We start from the raw sequence: 16,773 nt of genomic DNA, 5'->3' as shown, positions 1-16,773 counted from the left end.
ACTGCTATGTTATCTCATCCCCAGTGAATGCATGATGAATGAATGCCAGATGGAGAAAAGATGAATTAATTCCAGTGACATTGGTCACAGCCAACTGTCATTTTAGAGCATGTTTAACCTGCAACTACATAAAACACGCTTACCCTAATATTCATAAAAATCCAGTTGTGCAATTTCATTTGTAAGTCAGACAATTTGACAATGTACAAATAAGATACAAATCCAACTTACTGAAAGGAAGGACTGTTTGGCGTGCCAGAGAGCTGGGCATTCAACTATATTCTCGAAGCGCTCAACTGTACTGTCACAACCCAAACGGGTCTTTTTCGCACCCGTCACTCTTTCTCTACCTAAAAGATCACCAGCTAAGGGTACCCTGACTTTTTTTAGGACACTATCCTGGCTTTGATTAGCCCCAGAATCAGATAGTGGAGGTTCATCCTGTAAATCAATGACATTAATAAGGAACAAGAAATTCAGCCAGCATAAGAGAAGTATTTTTTAAACTTAAAGTGGGAAATCCCAAATGTTTTTGGACTGAGCCTGCTGTCCACCCACCACCAACCCACCTCCACCCACTGTTCCCTTCCTACTATAATTTAAGTTAAACAAGAGGAAACAATTTCACAACCATTTTACAATAATACAAGTATCAGTAAATTGTTTTGTCAGTAGCCAGGCAAGTGAACTTAATAACAGAACTAAAGACAAAATGTACATTGTTGGTATTTAAATCTAGATAAGAAACATGAAACAGAGAAACAAAATATTGTTCTAATGCTAAAATTAACGAATGTTCCTTGAATTCTAACTGTAAATGTCACCTCATTTTTGAAAACTTTATACAGGAGGTCTTGCAGCCACTGCAAGTACTGGCAAACATCTGAAATTTTATTCTGATTGTAGGGCACTACTGGCAGCCCAATAATGCAGGACTTCTCAGCCATCTCATTTGAGTACCTAAAAATGAAACAATAATTGTAATAATGAAAATAATTATAATAACAATAATAATAATGATAATAACACAATCATAATGATACTAATAATTGCCACTTGCTTCACAAAATAATCCACATGACTGAGATTTCCTCTTTTCAATCTATATTCATTGTAGGAGGAGCACTCATCTACCCTAACTAACCCCATATAATAATTAGAGTATTTCTTAATATTGGTTTGTTCCAGAAAATACCCATACCCTCCTTATGGAGGATTATTGGAAATTCCATGACTGGAGAGTTAGGAGGGGGAGGGTGCACAAAATTTGTAAACTTTAAGGTTAAGTGTGAACCAAAAATAGAATTTTCAGAGGTGAGGAGGGGAACAAAATCCCTCCATAAGGGAGGGGGGAGTATACATATTTTCTGGAACAATTCACTTAAGGATAGTTAAGATGTATAATTTACATTGTACCTGTGTGGAATATGAGAAGGAATAGCATCTTGAAGGGGCTGAAGTACAGGGAAGTACTCAATGAGGACTCTGGCAACAAGGATAATGTAATCCTTTCTCTGCTGTTCAAGCTCGGCTTTACTCAGAAGATAGCTTACATTCTCAAAATCCGCAATGTTTGCCACAATTGGCTTTGAATCATCCAAATGGTTTGATGGAACTCTGTCGAATGTGATGTATTGAGCAATCCAATGCATGTCTGAGTTGCGATGGTTGCGAAGAATAATATTTGCCAGAATTTGAAAATCAAAGTTGTCAAAGACAACCCTGATCTCTTTACCAGACTTCACCTACAACACAATAAATTAAAACAAGGTTAAGTAAGGGCAAGTGGAGACCAGTATTACAAGATTTCCTTTAGTTACTGGATAACAAGTTCTTACTCCTAAACTACAAAGAACATACCTTTGCTTTAATAACTGAGGTCAGATTAGACCCAAGGCTATCCATTATGTTGCGGAAGCTTTCCCTGGACTGTGTTATGCACGCTTTGTTCAATCTCTCAAAGGTCTGTACAAAAAAATATTAAAATATGAAATATTCATTAATGGACAAGTTGGTAATTTGAATGCATCAGGATCTCATGCACCAAGCTTCATGTAAAAACACGTCAGTCAAGTACATGTATAATTATGAGGGAAAATAAAGTTTGAATGTTTTTTTTTTTTATGTCCCAATTTGTACAATCATTTAAGTATGATTAAAAACCTTAACTTTGCAAGTGAAATTGTTAGCATTTCTTTATGTTTAAATATGTTAACTGGCAAAAATCATTTCTGATATAAGTACACCACTCTCTTCAAAGTGTACTAACCCACTTTGTTTATTGTTCACCAAAATGGGAACTGCATTATTTTAAGACATGTTAATGCTAATGAAATTGTAAATATTGATGTTGAAAGTTCCAATTAAATTAACTTAAGGAACAAAATAGTAATATGTCTGTTGCCAAGAATGTAGCTATAGAAGGATGTGAGGTATTGTCCGACCCTTTTTGTTGCACTTCCAACACCCAGCAACACAGCATTCATCTTTTGTATGAGAGACAGCTCTCTGTATCTAACATTCATTAGAATTCCATATGCTGTGCAAAGAGGCATTATTTGTCTTCCATCGCTGCCTTTCAATTGTGGCACAGCCATGGCAACCATGAAACCCAAAACATCTGGAGCATGCTCTTTCATTTCTGTAAGGATATTATTCCAGTGAAATTCCACCAGAGATTTGTGGTGTTCACTAGGGACAAGAGAACTGAAGGCTGGGCACTTTTTCTGGCACATAGGTTGGAACACTGTTTATCAACCTCCTTCAGGAATACATTTTTCATGGCATTTCTCAGTGAAGATATTCTCATAGCTGCCTCAGCAACTTCATAAGGACTAGCTAATTGGACAGCATCAGAAATGTTTATCAACCTCCTTCAGGAATACATTTTTCATGGCATTTCTCAGTGAAGATATTCTCATAGCTGCCTCAGCAACTTCATAAGGACTAGCTAATTGGACAGCATCAGAAATTGCCTTGGTCTCTTCTAGAGATAAAACTTTTGTCCTAATAGAAAGTTTGAGATGACATGTCTTCATTAGATATATAACATAATGATATACAGATAGGTGTGCAGCTATCATTACATGTGTACTCAACAGACACATGCATTTTTCATAATCTCTGTAAATTAAAATAATTGCAACAAACTAAATTGTTTCTAACACAGTTTTAATATATCAAATAGCTCAACTTAACCATGCTCAGAGGCCAACCAATTTTATTGAAGAATTGGTACTTATTAGAAATTATTACAGGTTAATAGAGTTAATTATCAGAATTTGATTACTAATTAATTTACTAATCAATAGATTCATTAATGAATTAAAAAACTCAACAAACCATCCTGTACTTACCAAATTAAGGTGGCAACATATCCAGGACTTCCCAGGACTTCGCATTGAGCTTACGCAATTATCATGATACTTAAAGTACAAATCTCATCATACTTACTCCAGTCATTTCCCTCTAGGATCTCTGCAGATGTTCATGAAATATTGGGTTCATTAGTAGTAGTAAAAGTAGTGCTGGTGGTAGTAAACTTTATTTAAACTCCGATTGAAGAATATTAACAGGGCACACAACGTTAGAATCAACAGCTTTATTTGAACTCAACGGTGCAATACAAAGTCAGAACAATTGAAACACCATGCATTGATCTCGCAACTTTAATTTACAAACCTCACAATTGCGAAGGCCAGAATTCGCCAGAATTTGCATTCCTTAGCTTGGTTCTGGAGGTGGCCGAATTGATTTCGGCAGGATTCTAACCTTGCCAGCAGTGTGAGACTCTGGTGGCATTTCTTTTTGCGGGTTGATAAGGGAAAACCTCATTTGGATATCTTGAATCGCTGAGCTAGTTTTGCGTTCGATTCCCGCTTTACCCCGCTTTGCCTCTCGTTCTTTGGCCGAAGAAGGACTTTCTTCCATCTTCTTTCCTCTCTTGTGCGTAACTGAGCTTTCTTGTTCAGTTCGAGATCTCTGGCACAAGTCCTTAAACTCAGAAAATTGCCTCAGCCGGGTGTGACAATTTCTACAAATCTTTCGAGGAAGACCGTCGCTTTCAGAAACACTTAAACCTGTTACATTCACTACAATATTTAAAAGGTTCTCGCTCTGGGATTTAGGTCCAAACAAATCAACCGGATTGTTGACGAAACCGGAATTACAACATCTACAAACGTATTTTTGACCAAGAGGTAGAGGCAAAGGCTTCACCGGTGTTTTGTCCGCCATATTCGCGCTCGAAGCGATCGTACCCAGAGCTTCCCAGAGCTTCCCAGAGCTTCCACATCAATCGCGCGCGGCTCTATTTGGAAATCTGGGAACAAAATTATTGTTTTCCTAACTTCCGGTATATTTGCGCATGCTCTATTTTTTGGCCAATAAAATATCGAGCTGAAACGCTGTATCCAAGAGGTCTTCGGTGTCCCGTTCCGCTGGACAAGGGTAACGAGGGCTCTGGGAACGAGATTGAGCTAAATTCCCAGCTAAATTTAAAAAAAAATATGCGTGCGCATTCCAGCTCGTGGCGGGAAGTTCAATAAAGAAACTAAGGCCCTTGAAATGTTACAATTGTCAATGGCTTCCCAAAAAAATTGTCACGTCTGTTGTTGCAAATCGTCGTCGCGCTGATATAGCATTGTTGAGAGTATGGTGGAAGACGTGAAAAATTGTTTTAATGTGGAAACATCGTGCAATGATGCGTGTTTGTGTGCCTCTTGTCGGAGAAATTTGACGAGATGGCAACGAAGTTGCGACAAAGAGAAAGAAAAATATTTTGTAAAAGCCCAATCTCGAGGAAAGGCATTTGTCAACAGAATAACCCCAGCTCAACAGGACCGGAGGCTTGCCGTAAAAAATATCACCGAAACCAAAACAACCCCAATATGGTTGCTGCTATGTTTACCGGAGGTCGTGCTGTTGGATATTTTCAGATATGCTGGCAGATATTTGTAACTCGAGACTGTCGTGTCAGTATCTAGACATAATTTGCGCGTCTAACTATATTTGTGGAAATTTCTGTTGGAACGTGACTTTCCGGAAGCAGTTCTACTTCTAGACGATACAGTGTTGTCAGCGTCTTCAGTAGCATACAGATTTTTGTACTCGGCTACGCTCTCGTCGAAAAAAGACGAAATAACCCACCACAGGCAAATAGGTGAAATGGAACGTCAGTTTCGCGAAAGCGAGTGCAAATTTTTGGTGGAAAACGCGGAATTAGAACTTACAACAGGTCGACAGTCTACAATCAAAGCTATTTACCCTGCAAACTGACCGAGATCCTAACACCGCAGTGAGCAAGCGTCTTCCTTTTGGTATAAGTTCCAAAGTTGGTATTCTACCGTAAGTAACGCGAGTTTACTTCTCTCCGAGCCAGAGGTATTATTTGGAATTACTCGTACTTGTACTCACCGTTTGACCCTCAACCACCTCATAATACGAGGCAAATACTTTCTTTATATCAACGCTCTAAATAATACTATGTTCGTTTTCAGCGACTTCATCTCATTAGTGCAGGATAAAATCGAGATAGAAAAATATATTGCTGCCACGTTGAATGGCGAAAGGGAATTTCAACAGAAGTGGAAATTCCTTCTCACCATTTAAGGCGTTCCCTTAGTAATTAGTTGCAAGGTCTTTGTTTCTCTTTTTATGTTTGTTTTGTTGTTGTTGTTGTTTTTTTTCTATAATTAAGTAATTACATTGTATTGTAACTCCTTAAGTAACGTAATGTGTAAGTCATAATAAGCAATTAATGTGTATTGTAAGTAACGTAATGCCAAGTATTGTAAACAGCTGTTTTTTTTATGTATTGTAAGTGACGTTTGTAAGACAGTAAAAGCATTAGAAATAATAATAATGATGATGATGATAACAATAATGTAGTGTATTGTAAGTAGGTTAGTTATTGTTGTGAGCAGAGTAAGGCAATGTAAGTAATTATGTGTTTAGCAAAAAACGACCGGATTCCCCTGTTGTCTGAGAATGGTTGCAGAAAATCACATACTATGAATCACTGGATGCTCTTTAGTTCCATAAAAGAAACCTAATGTTTATGAAATAACAGTTAAAATCCCACAGTCTTATGCATTATGTACTGCCTTACGTATTTTGTTGCACTGAAGTAGGAACTTGTCACCCTAGTCGGTTTTTTTGGTTCTCTTGGGTGTTCCCTCGGGCGTCCGCATATTAACCTTCTCTCCATAAACACATTTAAAACATATTTTAAAACTCACCAAACCGTAACAAAAATGTCCTGAGCGTTTTATTCAATTCGTTAATTTAATACTTCACCACTCACCAGTCTATGAAGTACACAAATTATTTTCCTTTCAAGTGACAATGAAAATGTGAACTGTTTGCAAATAAGCTAGGCTTATGACTATTTGGCCACACTTGCACAGAACTAAGAAGTAATACAGAAATAACTAAACCAGTACAATGCATGGTTCATGAAATTTGATTTTTTTTTCAGCTTTTGGTTGCTTGAGAGGGAGTTGGGATAGTGAGAAATATTTTTTTCTGACCAATATCTTGGCATGATTTGAAAAAAACAAAAACAAAAACCACCTAAAACCCATCTTTTAAAATCTCTTTAATATTCTTATCCTTGCCTTGGATGGATTATTAACAAGACAACTGATCACTTCGCCATCAGGGACTCTCACAACCACAAACCAAACTGACCAAGATACTAGCCATACCATATATTAACTGTTCTATGTACACAGTCAGACAAAGTAACAGCATGAGAAACTCCCTGGTGGTGATGTGACTGGTAACCATTTACACTCAAATCAGGTGCGGATTTAAACCAGTTTCCACCGTTTTATGGAAATCGGTCAGAGTTTTCAGAATGACTCAGAAACCCAGGAACGGGGACTTAAGAGAGTTACTGCAAATCCAGAACATTTCCTGGGGAAGCATGGCCTTAGACCCCTGTAGTTTGCACCTTCAGCGCTTGTTGTTTCCGGCGGAAATCGGTCACCATTTATCCTAAATCTGCGCCTGCAAATTAAGAATTTTTGTTACCTGTTTAAAAGCAAAGACCTAAAAATGTGTAGTTCCAAAAACATATACCTTTCCCACAGATGTTTCTTTTCTTTGTTTAATGAGATTTCCAGTTTACCTTTCTACTGTGAAACCCCCTCCCACTCAGAATTTTCAATGTCTGACCATTGCTGGTTTAGTTATGAGTTCTGGAGTTCCTAAAACATTTACCTCTTCCAAGGATGGGAGAGGTATCTTAGGTGTTTGCCATGTTGATCTGCATTCCAATTGTGATATCTTGGAATAATTTGATAAACAGGTATAATCCTGTTACTTAGTTCATTCTTCTGTTAGCAAAACTTGATAATAGTATCTCCCTGAAAATATCTGTAAGTAACCTAAGGCTTATGTTACCTGCAGGTATTTATGAGTCTCATCAAAAAGAAGACTGGGCAGAGTAATTCAGGCTTCATCTATGCAAACCAATCAAAAGGAAAGCCTATCAAGTTAATGCCAGTTTCCCAACCACAAATGGGAAGTTCATCTGCATCTTCTAGCGCATTGAAAAAAAGGAGTCAAGTCATTAAGAAATTTGTAGAGAGTGAAGCGTAAGCAACAAAGATGGCAGATGATGTCAAACATCAGACTGCAACATCAATTAACAGAAACAAGGATCAGTTTCTGAAGTCATTTTCAGAGGGAGGTCTGAACATCATAAAGTCTTTTACACTTAAGCAGATGAGTAACAACTACAAAGTAACAATGCAGCAAAATAATGAACTAGTGTGAAGCCTGCATGGATAAAAAAGAACTTAATTCATCCTGCTAGCCCAGTGTGTGCCATTATCTCAGCTCTGCAAAACATTTTTTAAATTTAATACAGGTTACCAAAGACATAAAATAGAAATAATTTCACATAAAGTGATTGCCTACCTTCCTAAAATCTACACTGTATCAGCACTAGACAGTATAACAAAAACAACAGCCTGTAACATTTTTGAAATCAAAATGGAAAAAAGCTCAACCCACTGTTTGTCTGAAATTTATTATCATCACAGTTGACATAAGCTTCTTTCAGGTTGCATAGCTTAAAGCCCATATGCCCAGTACTCCTCTCTGTCGCCATGAGGTAGCCTTCCTTGCGGTCCGGTGTGCTAGCTTTGGTCACTGGTTTCCTATAAACTTTCTAAACACCAACTTGCTTCAAAAATTGCATCTGTTAACTTTCCATGTCCCTGAGAAAGCCATTTCCAAGAACACCATGGGCATGGAAGCTGAACACTGCTCAGAAAGTATACACCCAGAGGTCAACAGGCTTGAAAGGACTTATGCAACTACACAAAAATATTAATACATGTGATCGCTTGGCACTGGTAGTCAAGAGCCAGTGGCTTAAAGGCAACTCCACTCTGACAAACTTCAGGAAACCTAAACACAGAAACAGATCAGATGCAATTGTAATTACAACAGAAGAATAGTTTCTATATCGAAAATCGAAAAGTTGCCAAGCTTCCATAATAAATGGGGACTTAAGGCATGTTGCACTAAAATATTCTACGATTCAGATAAACTGTAACCAGCTGACATGTGGAGAAATGTTGGGGTTTTTTTCAAACTGTAATAATGGTTCCTGTAGCTATAGTGATGCAGGCAGTAGCAAAATACTTTAAGTCTTAATTTATGGCTGATCATGAGGAGAACTTTATCATACATGTAAATCAACAAGTGCAATGTAAGTCACACAATACAATAACATGAAATGGCAAAAACACAAGAATACAATACAATACTACTTGCCAATACTATTTACCAATATTACATTGGTTCTATAATGTACTTTTCTGAAAACCTTTTACCGAGGATTTATCTTCAAATTAGTACATCACGAATCATATACAAGAAGCCTAGTTTGGCCTGCTCCACAAAAAGTTCCATCCACATCATTCAGTGCTTTCACATAATTCACATCAATATGTGCCATTATGGATTTGCTTAATTTTTGTATGTCATAAATGTTAACACATCTTGTAACAACAGAAAACTGCAGTAGTATAGAAAACCACTTTCCCTTACACCATGTAGGGCCTAGGGGTATAGTATCACACAATCAAAACCATTTCTCTCATTTAGGGAAATTGCCACTAACTGGTTTGGCATTTAACTATTCTTTTAGAGAATTGGCATTTACATGTAAGGCATGATTATTTTGATGGCCAGTAAGCAATGTACAGAAATAAGAAAATATAGTTGTCTACGCAGGACTATAGTAGCACCCTGGTGTATAATAATGTTATGCAGTGCTTCATCATTGGTATTATGTAAATATTTTAAATGATAAATGTACATAAGCATTTTAACTACTGCAATTACTACAGAATACCACAGTATTATTTAACCTAATTGTAGGATTTTTACATTACATGTACATCTATGAAGCTAGTTTCCTTGTTTACTACAGTTGCTACTGCTATTTTAAAATTATACTTACTATAAGGCATTAAATAAGAGATCTCAACAAATAGACAATTAAATGAAACTGTTAGTTGAAATAAGCATATAAATAGTTCCATGTTGTCGTCTTATTAAAACCTGAGGGGTGGTTGTATCATGGTGCAAAACACTGCTACATATGGAAAAACTTACAGACATGCAAATGTGTATAAAAGCGATTTCATTGGAGACTTTATAGCACATTTTTGTCTGGGAATAAAATTGCACTTTTCATTTTAATCAATATTGCACAAATAATCTTAACAAGTTGCACAATTCCCGGCGAAGTAACGTTCCCTTACCTATATTTAAGAGGTCACAGTCACCATTTGCGAAGTCCCAACAGGACTTTTTCTATTGTCTTGACCTGTCAATTACTTGCTCAAACAGTTTCAAATAATGTAACACACGAGGTACAACAAATGATTTCCTTGTTTAATTTCGCAAATCATTAAAATGCCGAAAATGAATGTTTCTTATTTGAGGTCAAATGTCTTTTCAGCACTGATTGTATTTGAAATGTTTTTCTTGCAACCTGTATTAGGTGGTCACCCTGTATTAAGTGGTCACTTAGCCTTTCCCTGAGGGTGACCGCTGAACACAGGTTTGACTGTACACTGAAATACACAGCCCAATAGGCCAGTTCTGAGTTACCTTGTGTCCAAACAAGTCTCCATGCGAAACCATTCATATGAAAATGTGTTTTCCCCTAGATGTTCATTTTCATGTAATTCAAACTCATTTTCATATGAAAGTTTTTGAACGAGGACTTGTTTTGAAACAGAGGCAAAAGGTAACTCAGAAATGGCCCATTTCTCAATTACATGACAGACAAATTTCAACATGAGTATGATGTGTCTAAGTGAGGTGAAAACAAAAAAAATCTTTGGCCCCATTGTTAGTGTGCTCATTTCTGGATCGAGTGGTCCGGGTTCAAGCCCTGGCCAGGGACATTGCATTGTGTTCCTGGGCAAGACACTACTCTCACAGTGCCTCTCTCCACCCAGGTGTATAAATGGGTATCGGCGAACTGAATGCTGAGAATAACCCTGAGATGGGCTAGCATTCCATCCAGGGGGAGCTGAAGTCCAGTTTGTGAGTGACAGCTGTTGAACAATTCTAACAAGGGTTGTGATTAATTTAAATATTCTATGAAACTTGAGAGTCTACAGAAACTGGAAGAGTCACACAACGTATCAACAAATCGTGACCTCTTCACTAGCATGGACTTTGACACTATCTGACTGTAAAACCTTGGTTGCTGCTGAAAAATGTTGATTTTAGCAATAGAGAAAGGTTGAAAGTCAGCTAGTGAAATCATTTATTTACGGTATATATTTATATATTTAAGTGAGAGCGTCGAACTCACTCATAATCTCTGATTACCACTAGTTTTAGCGTGCTTTATCAGAGAACAGTGCACGGCTGACGCCACTTTTACTCGTTTGGAAAATAAAGTTTGGTTTGAAAATGTGTGGGGAAATTATTGGATTATTTATCATAAAACAAATAAAGAAGCCTCGCCTGTGCTCTGTTCTGTTGTAAAGCACTTAGGAAGCAGTAGAGCGCTCAAGAAGCAGGGAAAAACACTCGACTCCGTCTCGTGTTTTCCCCTACACTTCTTTCGTGCTCTACCGCTTCCTGCGTACTTCACAACAGAACAGAGCACAGTCGAGACTCCTTTATTTGTTAATTATAACATTATCCGCAGTCTGCAGAGGTGAAACTGATTCACTGAAGTCACTTCTATCAGTCTTTCTCAATAAGTCTTGATAGCATTTGTTCACGTTTTTTGCAATCAACATCTTTATTCCAAAACGTCTTGAAGATATCAGAATAAACTTTGGGTTTAAGGCATTCATCGTGCAGCGCATCGCAAACCTCACAAGCTGGAAAACTGAAGATGTCCGTTGAAGCAAATTTCTGTTTCCAAGAAAAGTATTCGTTGTATGCAGTGTTATTTTTATCAAGGTACAGTAGGTATTCTGCCAAAGCTTTCACGGATGGAAAGTCTTGCACACTAATAAACGAGCCTGGTGGAACCACATCAGCACTGTAATAATCTTTGGCAAGTACAACAGGCACTGAATTCCTACTTAGCGCTGTCCAGAATTTCTCGGTGATATAATCAGTACAAACTCCATTTTCAAACGCCAGAGTAAATTTGTAAGGTTTGAAAACACCATCACAGTTTCTTGATCTCGGACACTGGTTGTCTTGTCCATAGATACGTGAACATCCACCATAAATGTCAACACTGATGTAGTTCAGAAGCTTTTTGACATACTTCTCTCGAATAGTGCCGCAGTGTGAAACAGCCCACATCACAAGTTTGCTCTTGCTTGCTGCGTAATCAATTAATGTCGGTGGATTTTCAGCCGATGACAATCGAACGTAACTTCCATAGGGCGTAGGAAAATCTGAGTCCGTTTTGAAAGTTATCGTCCAGTTAAAAAAGCCATCCGGTATTACAATATTGTTTAGAGGCTCAGTCTGAGGACTTTCAAGGGAATGAAAGGCCATTCGTTGACTCGGACGCCGATGGTTGTGAATTTGTTGAAGTTCATTGGGACTGGCGAATCGTCGCATATCTGGAGCGTGAAAAATAATCAGATCACTCTTTCCTATATCGTGAACGTTGTAGGTAATGTTACATTTCTTCTCTGGGCAGTTGGCGTGAGACAGATCGAAAACATCTGGCCACGGTTTTCTTCCAAACCATGGAGTGTAAAACAGAATGATCCTTGTTCCGTTGCTATCAAAATGACATCTGTTTGGCATCCGTTTAGTTTCGGTAGCGTTTCGAGCAATCCAAGGCTGTAAATGTGGAAAATTTTCTTCAGATTGGAACATTTTGATGGAGTACAGTAGTAAGAGAAGAATTAAGCCAACCAAAATTGCGAGTATTCTCCAATTCATGATACTTGTCATATCTGAAATATTAGCTCGCGGCACAGGCGACTACACACCGACTAGAGGATGTAGTTGTGATAAGTCCGGCTGCTCCGCGTGGTATTCAATGTATTAAAGCTTTAAGCTTGAGTTGATGTACGACGAGTTGATATCGTGAGCATAGTACATGTATAGCAGCTTATTTTGCAGCCTTACATGTATGATGATACCTGAAAAAGCGACAAACCATTTTGGTCCACCTCACCTGAAGAAAACACAGCTCGTGATGGGCTCTGATGCCTCTGAACAATCGCTATGACTTCAGTTTGTATGCCGTTGTAAAGTGTTCTCTAAAATTTAACCGTTGAATGTGTTGTGAGAATCAAAAAAAGTCCGTGACTGTGCAGGCTTTGTTTCCTTGCTTGAGTCCCTGGATGTACAGAGAACGCGAAATCGATTTCTGTTTTGGTTTCGCCTGAAACTTGAACATTAAAATGCAAAGCACGGTATACATGTAAATCAAGTCCATGCCACGTCGCTTTCAGAACATGCCATTAGGGACAGCGCGTCTCCCAACCCCAAAATGCTTTGGAAACGAAAGAATATCGAGGTCGAAATGTATTATGGACCAAAATATAACAAGACAGCGGGAACCTGGTCTCTAACATTAGTAGGCCTGGTTAATTTTATCATTTTTAGCGGGTAAGGTAAATCCTGAATAAAATTTTTCACTTGAATTGCTCCAAGCATTGTTCAATATTTATGTATAGAATGATCCTTGCAAAGTTGAGCCGTCGACAGGGCAAACCCAGTGCTTACAATACTGAGATGAGGTGGTTTTCGAAAGCTTTTCGCCAGCCCAAAACTCGGCGAGAAATCGATCGACAAATTCAAAGCCATGATCTGGGACAATCCTACTGACGATATGCTACCAAGTTATGGTAAGTTTTTTTAAAAGAAAAATTAAGAAATGACTTCATGTGGAGTGATGTCGTGATGTGTAGGCTTATTTTTCCAGGAATATCCTGAACTAGTACTGGAACCGGCTAAAATATGCAATAAAGTTTATGTAATTTTGAAGATAAACAAAACGAAAATGCGTGCACGGGCCCGAAAAAGTAAAATGATGTAAAATAGAAAATGGGATATGCTTATTTTGTAGCTGAAAAAATGCGATTAGGGTTTTAGACATGGTGTCGAAGGATGGAAAGGGGGTTGGGGGGGGGGGGGGGGGTTTGGGGGATGCCATCTCCAATACAGTATCACAGTTTTGTTGAATTAGAAACCAGTGACGCTTAGAACTTTATAATCTTATATACATCTTTGTCCGCTAGCAGCCTACTCCAAATCCACTTTTTTAGGTCTATTACCCCACTCCCTTAGAAAATATTTAATAAAGCCTGACGAAAAGTATATCATGTTGTTACTAATTAACAGGATTGACTGCAGATGAGCTTGCCTGTCTTGCTGCATCGGGAATGCAAGGCTGGGTCTATACTGATCACGTCACATGGGTTTTAAAACAGCTTAATGACATGCAAAACGATACCATGCTACTATGCCCAATGTCGTTGTTAATATCTACAATGAGATGATGAGGAAAGCTAAGTTACTTAACACTGGACCATTAAAAAGGCTGGTTTTCACTCTGAATGTGGGACAAAGATATGGCAAAACGTTCATTGGCAACCCTCAAAATGGTGGTAATCATTGGGTACTGGTAGATGTTGAGCTGCGACCTTTCATGAAGATCATATACTGTAAGATGCTGGCTTGGCAACCTCCCCCAGACATCATTGATGTCGTCAATGATTTTGCACGGTACATTCCACAAGTTGGAACGCACAAAAAGAGTCATTTGGTGCTTGCCCACTCTCCCAGTGCAACTAATTGGCAGGGTCATGAATGTGACTGGCGATGCCGTAACTATTCCCTGCAAAGTTGCACTGATACATGTGGTGTTATTACTCTGGTTAAAGCAGCTGTGGTAGCCTTGCACAGCCCTCTTTTCTGATGGTTAACGGGTCCAGTGATCAAAGAATCGATCTTCTTGCAACACCTGACCCAATACTGGTTATATTTTGTGTCGCCCATGAGCAGAGACGAAGCCATATTCTTGTCAGTGTGAAACAAATTTTTAGTTTGTTTATTGTGGAAGTGCCACAACTTCCAGTGATGACCACTCCATCTTTCCCTCACCCCCATTAGTGGTCATTATATGGTTTTACACATTGTGCTGGCATTATTTTGAGCATAGTAGCGAGGCAAAAGAATCTAGCATTACGCGGGAATAACAGTGACAAAAACTGGCCGATGTCTTTTGAGCATAATATATAGTGAGATTTTTTGATCATCAAGCATTTGCATAATGACAACAAATTTGAGCATTATGTGTAAAACCCTATTTCATGACCCATTTCCAGTACTATTCTGATATTTACAACACATGTTTGCAAACACAAAATCCTTTAACAACAGAAAGACAACAATGTTGGAAAGGAATACTCCTTCTAACATGAACCAAATGCACTGCCCCATGAAAAATGCAGGACATGTGGTTAGTGTAGTACAAAGATAGAAGAGTGCTTTTAGAAACCTTTTGACCTAAGTTTTCATCTCTAAAATGGCCCTTGTGATATGATCAGTAGCAGGCTGTACATGTTTTCATGACGATTTGAACAGCTAGAGATAACTGTGCAACCTGACACTAGCCTTCTAGCAGGCTACTGCCATATTGGCTTATGATATTGGCTTATGTTATCCACAGGTCTTGAGCTTCCTCATTGTGAAGAACATCATCATAATTTACTTTGATCAAAATGAAAAAGATCACCAGGGATAATGAAAACCTGGATCTGCAGGTCCCTTGGCAAAATTGTTTGTTTGATGCTGTGCTAAGTAGAGAAGATGATGTCATTATTTAGAGCATTTAGTGCAGGAAACATTTTCACACTAGAAAATATATGAAATCATTACAGGTCAGACTAGTGAAATTTTAAAAGCTGATTCTAACTGTTTCTGGACGACCCATATGGAACATGCCAGGTCTCTTTCAACTGAAATCATTTTGTTATTAGCAAAAAAAGGACAGAGCAGTCATTCAAGACTATTCCAGCAGCTTGTATTAATAATAATATTAGACCATGTTTTTGATGTTCTGTAAAATAGAACAGGGATAAGCATGTGAAATCATTATTGGCATGAGGTGAAACTAGTCTTGCGTTTCACACATTTAATTTCAGTGAGCTATCACAATACTGGGCATCGTGCTTTGCATAAATATTTGATCAATCAGCTCATTTCTGTAGGATTTTTATCAACTTGATCCCCACCACAGATATATGTATGTACATGTACATGTAAGTACTGAATGGCACAGTGCGAACTATATTGATTTTGCAACAAGTTTACCATTAATTTAATATTTTTTTGCCATACATGGCTCGAGTAACATTCTAAGGAAAATTGGACTCTGAGTACATGTCTGACATCTACTGTCATTTCAATATTGTCATATAGTTATTTCATATTGTTCTAGAGTTTTTACTGCTTTTAAGCAACAAATCTGAAACAAACATTACATGCAGAAACAAAAAAAACAGATAAATATTATTATATATTATATTATATATTTTCAGGCTTTCAATGTTGGTATGTGTGTGGAATTATAATGGGATTACGGTATGAAATTCTGTATTACTGCATTAAATACACGACAAGCCGTTATGATTATTGTTAATCAAATTAAAGAAACTACATATAATTTCTACATACACAACACAAGCCAAGGTTCGTTTACTAGTAACAAATAGGTCAATGAATTGCAAGATAATAAATACCGTGGTGCACAACCGATCTGATGAGCAAAAATTTCTCTGACTGAGACGTTCGAGGGATAATTTGTGTTTCCTTTCAGAAATATTTCGAGAAAACGTGGGCTGGTGGTCGCTAACTGCGTTTTAAAGCTGAAATCAACCAGGCGTTTCAAGTGTTAGAGACCAGGCTCCCACTATCTGATTATATTTTGGCCCACAATACATTTCGATCTCGATATTCTTTCGTTCCCGATGCATTTTGGGGTTGGGAGACGCGCTGTCCCTAATGGCATGTGCTTTCAGAGGGCTCTGAGAGGAAATTAGCTCGGTGACCGCGCATTATTAACTTTGTGTGTAGTCGGTCATTAGAACTCCTGTTAATACTTAACAGCATATAGCGGACCTAGACTTCGGAACAAAAACGTGATGCGTAGTAGAAGGTGATGAAAGATATATGTGCGCATTAGACATTTTTAAGACGTTTTGGTCACAAAGTCATGGTTTTTAAAAGAACGGGGTCATTGTTTGATAATTTGAGCCACACGTATGTCCTCTATATTTGATGCTTTATCACGGCATGGCG

The 16,773-nt window shown here is 38.0% G+C and overlaps 2 protein-coding genes across 4 annotated transcripts in view; both read right to left on the bottom strand.

The window, feature by feature from the left end:
* The window catches only part of LOC110057883 (uncharacterized), a 13,368-nt gene extending 4,922 nt beyond the window's left edge, over window positions 1-8,446 (bottom strand). Inside the window, exons 1-7 of one of the 3 annotated variants that reach the window (XM_089294703.1) lie at window positions 8,023-8,446; window positions 3,682-7,466; window positions 2,445-3,477; window positions 1,861-1,965; window positions 1,417-1,745; window positions 825-960; window positions 232-441 (exon numbers count right to left, since the gene is read on the bottom strand). In XM_089294703.1, coding sequence (XP_089150829.1) covers window positions 232-441; window positions 825-960; window positions 1,417-1,745; window positions 1,861-1,965; window positions 2,445-2,735 — 1,071 coding nt within the window. In that variant the 5' untranslated portion in view covers window positions 2,736-3,477; window positions 3,682-7,466; window positions 8,023-8,446. Of the gene's footprint in view, window positions 1-231; window positions 442-824; window positions 961-1,416; window positions 1,746-1,860; window positions 1,966-2,444; window positions 3,478-3,681; window positions 7,467-8,022 lie in introns of those variants that run through there. The other 2 variants (XM_089294705.1, XM_089294706.1) reach the window with 2 other exon arrangements.
* Window positions 8,447-8,655: 209 nt separating this feature from the next.
* On the bottom strand, window positions 8,656-13,584 carry LOC149108583 (alpha-(1,3)-fucosyltransferase fut-3-like). The gene has a single exon (XM_089294718.1). It carries the CDS (start codon window positions 12,412-12,414, stop codon window positions 11,233-11,235), a length of 1,182 nt encoding a protein of 393 aa, XP_089150844.1. The 5' UTR covers window positions 12,415-13,584; the 3' UTR covers window positions 8,656-11,232.
* Window positions 13,585-16,773: the final 3,189 nt, after the last annotated feature.

The sequence above is a fragment of the Orbicella faveolata genome, unplaced genomic scaffold (genome assembly GCF_042242905.1).
Source record: "Orbicella faveolata isolate gen_17 unplaced genomic scaffold, um_ofav_v1 contig_25, whole genome shotgun sequence".
NCBI classification, from domain to species: Eukaryota; Metazoa; Cnidaria; class Anthozoa; order Scleractinia; family Merulinidae; genus Orbicella; species Orbicella faveolata.
The sequence above is the reverse complement of the archived record's forward strand: the minus strand, read 5'-3'. Positions and strand labels throughout refer to the sequence as shown.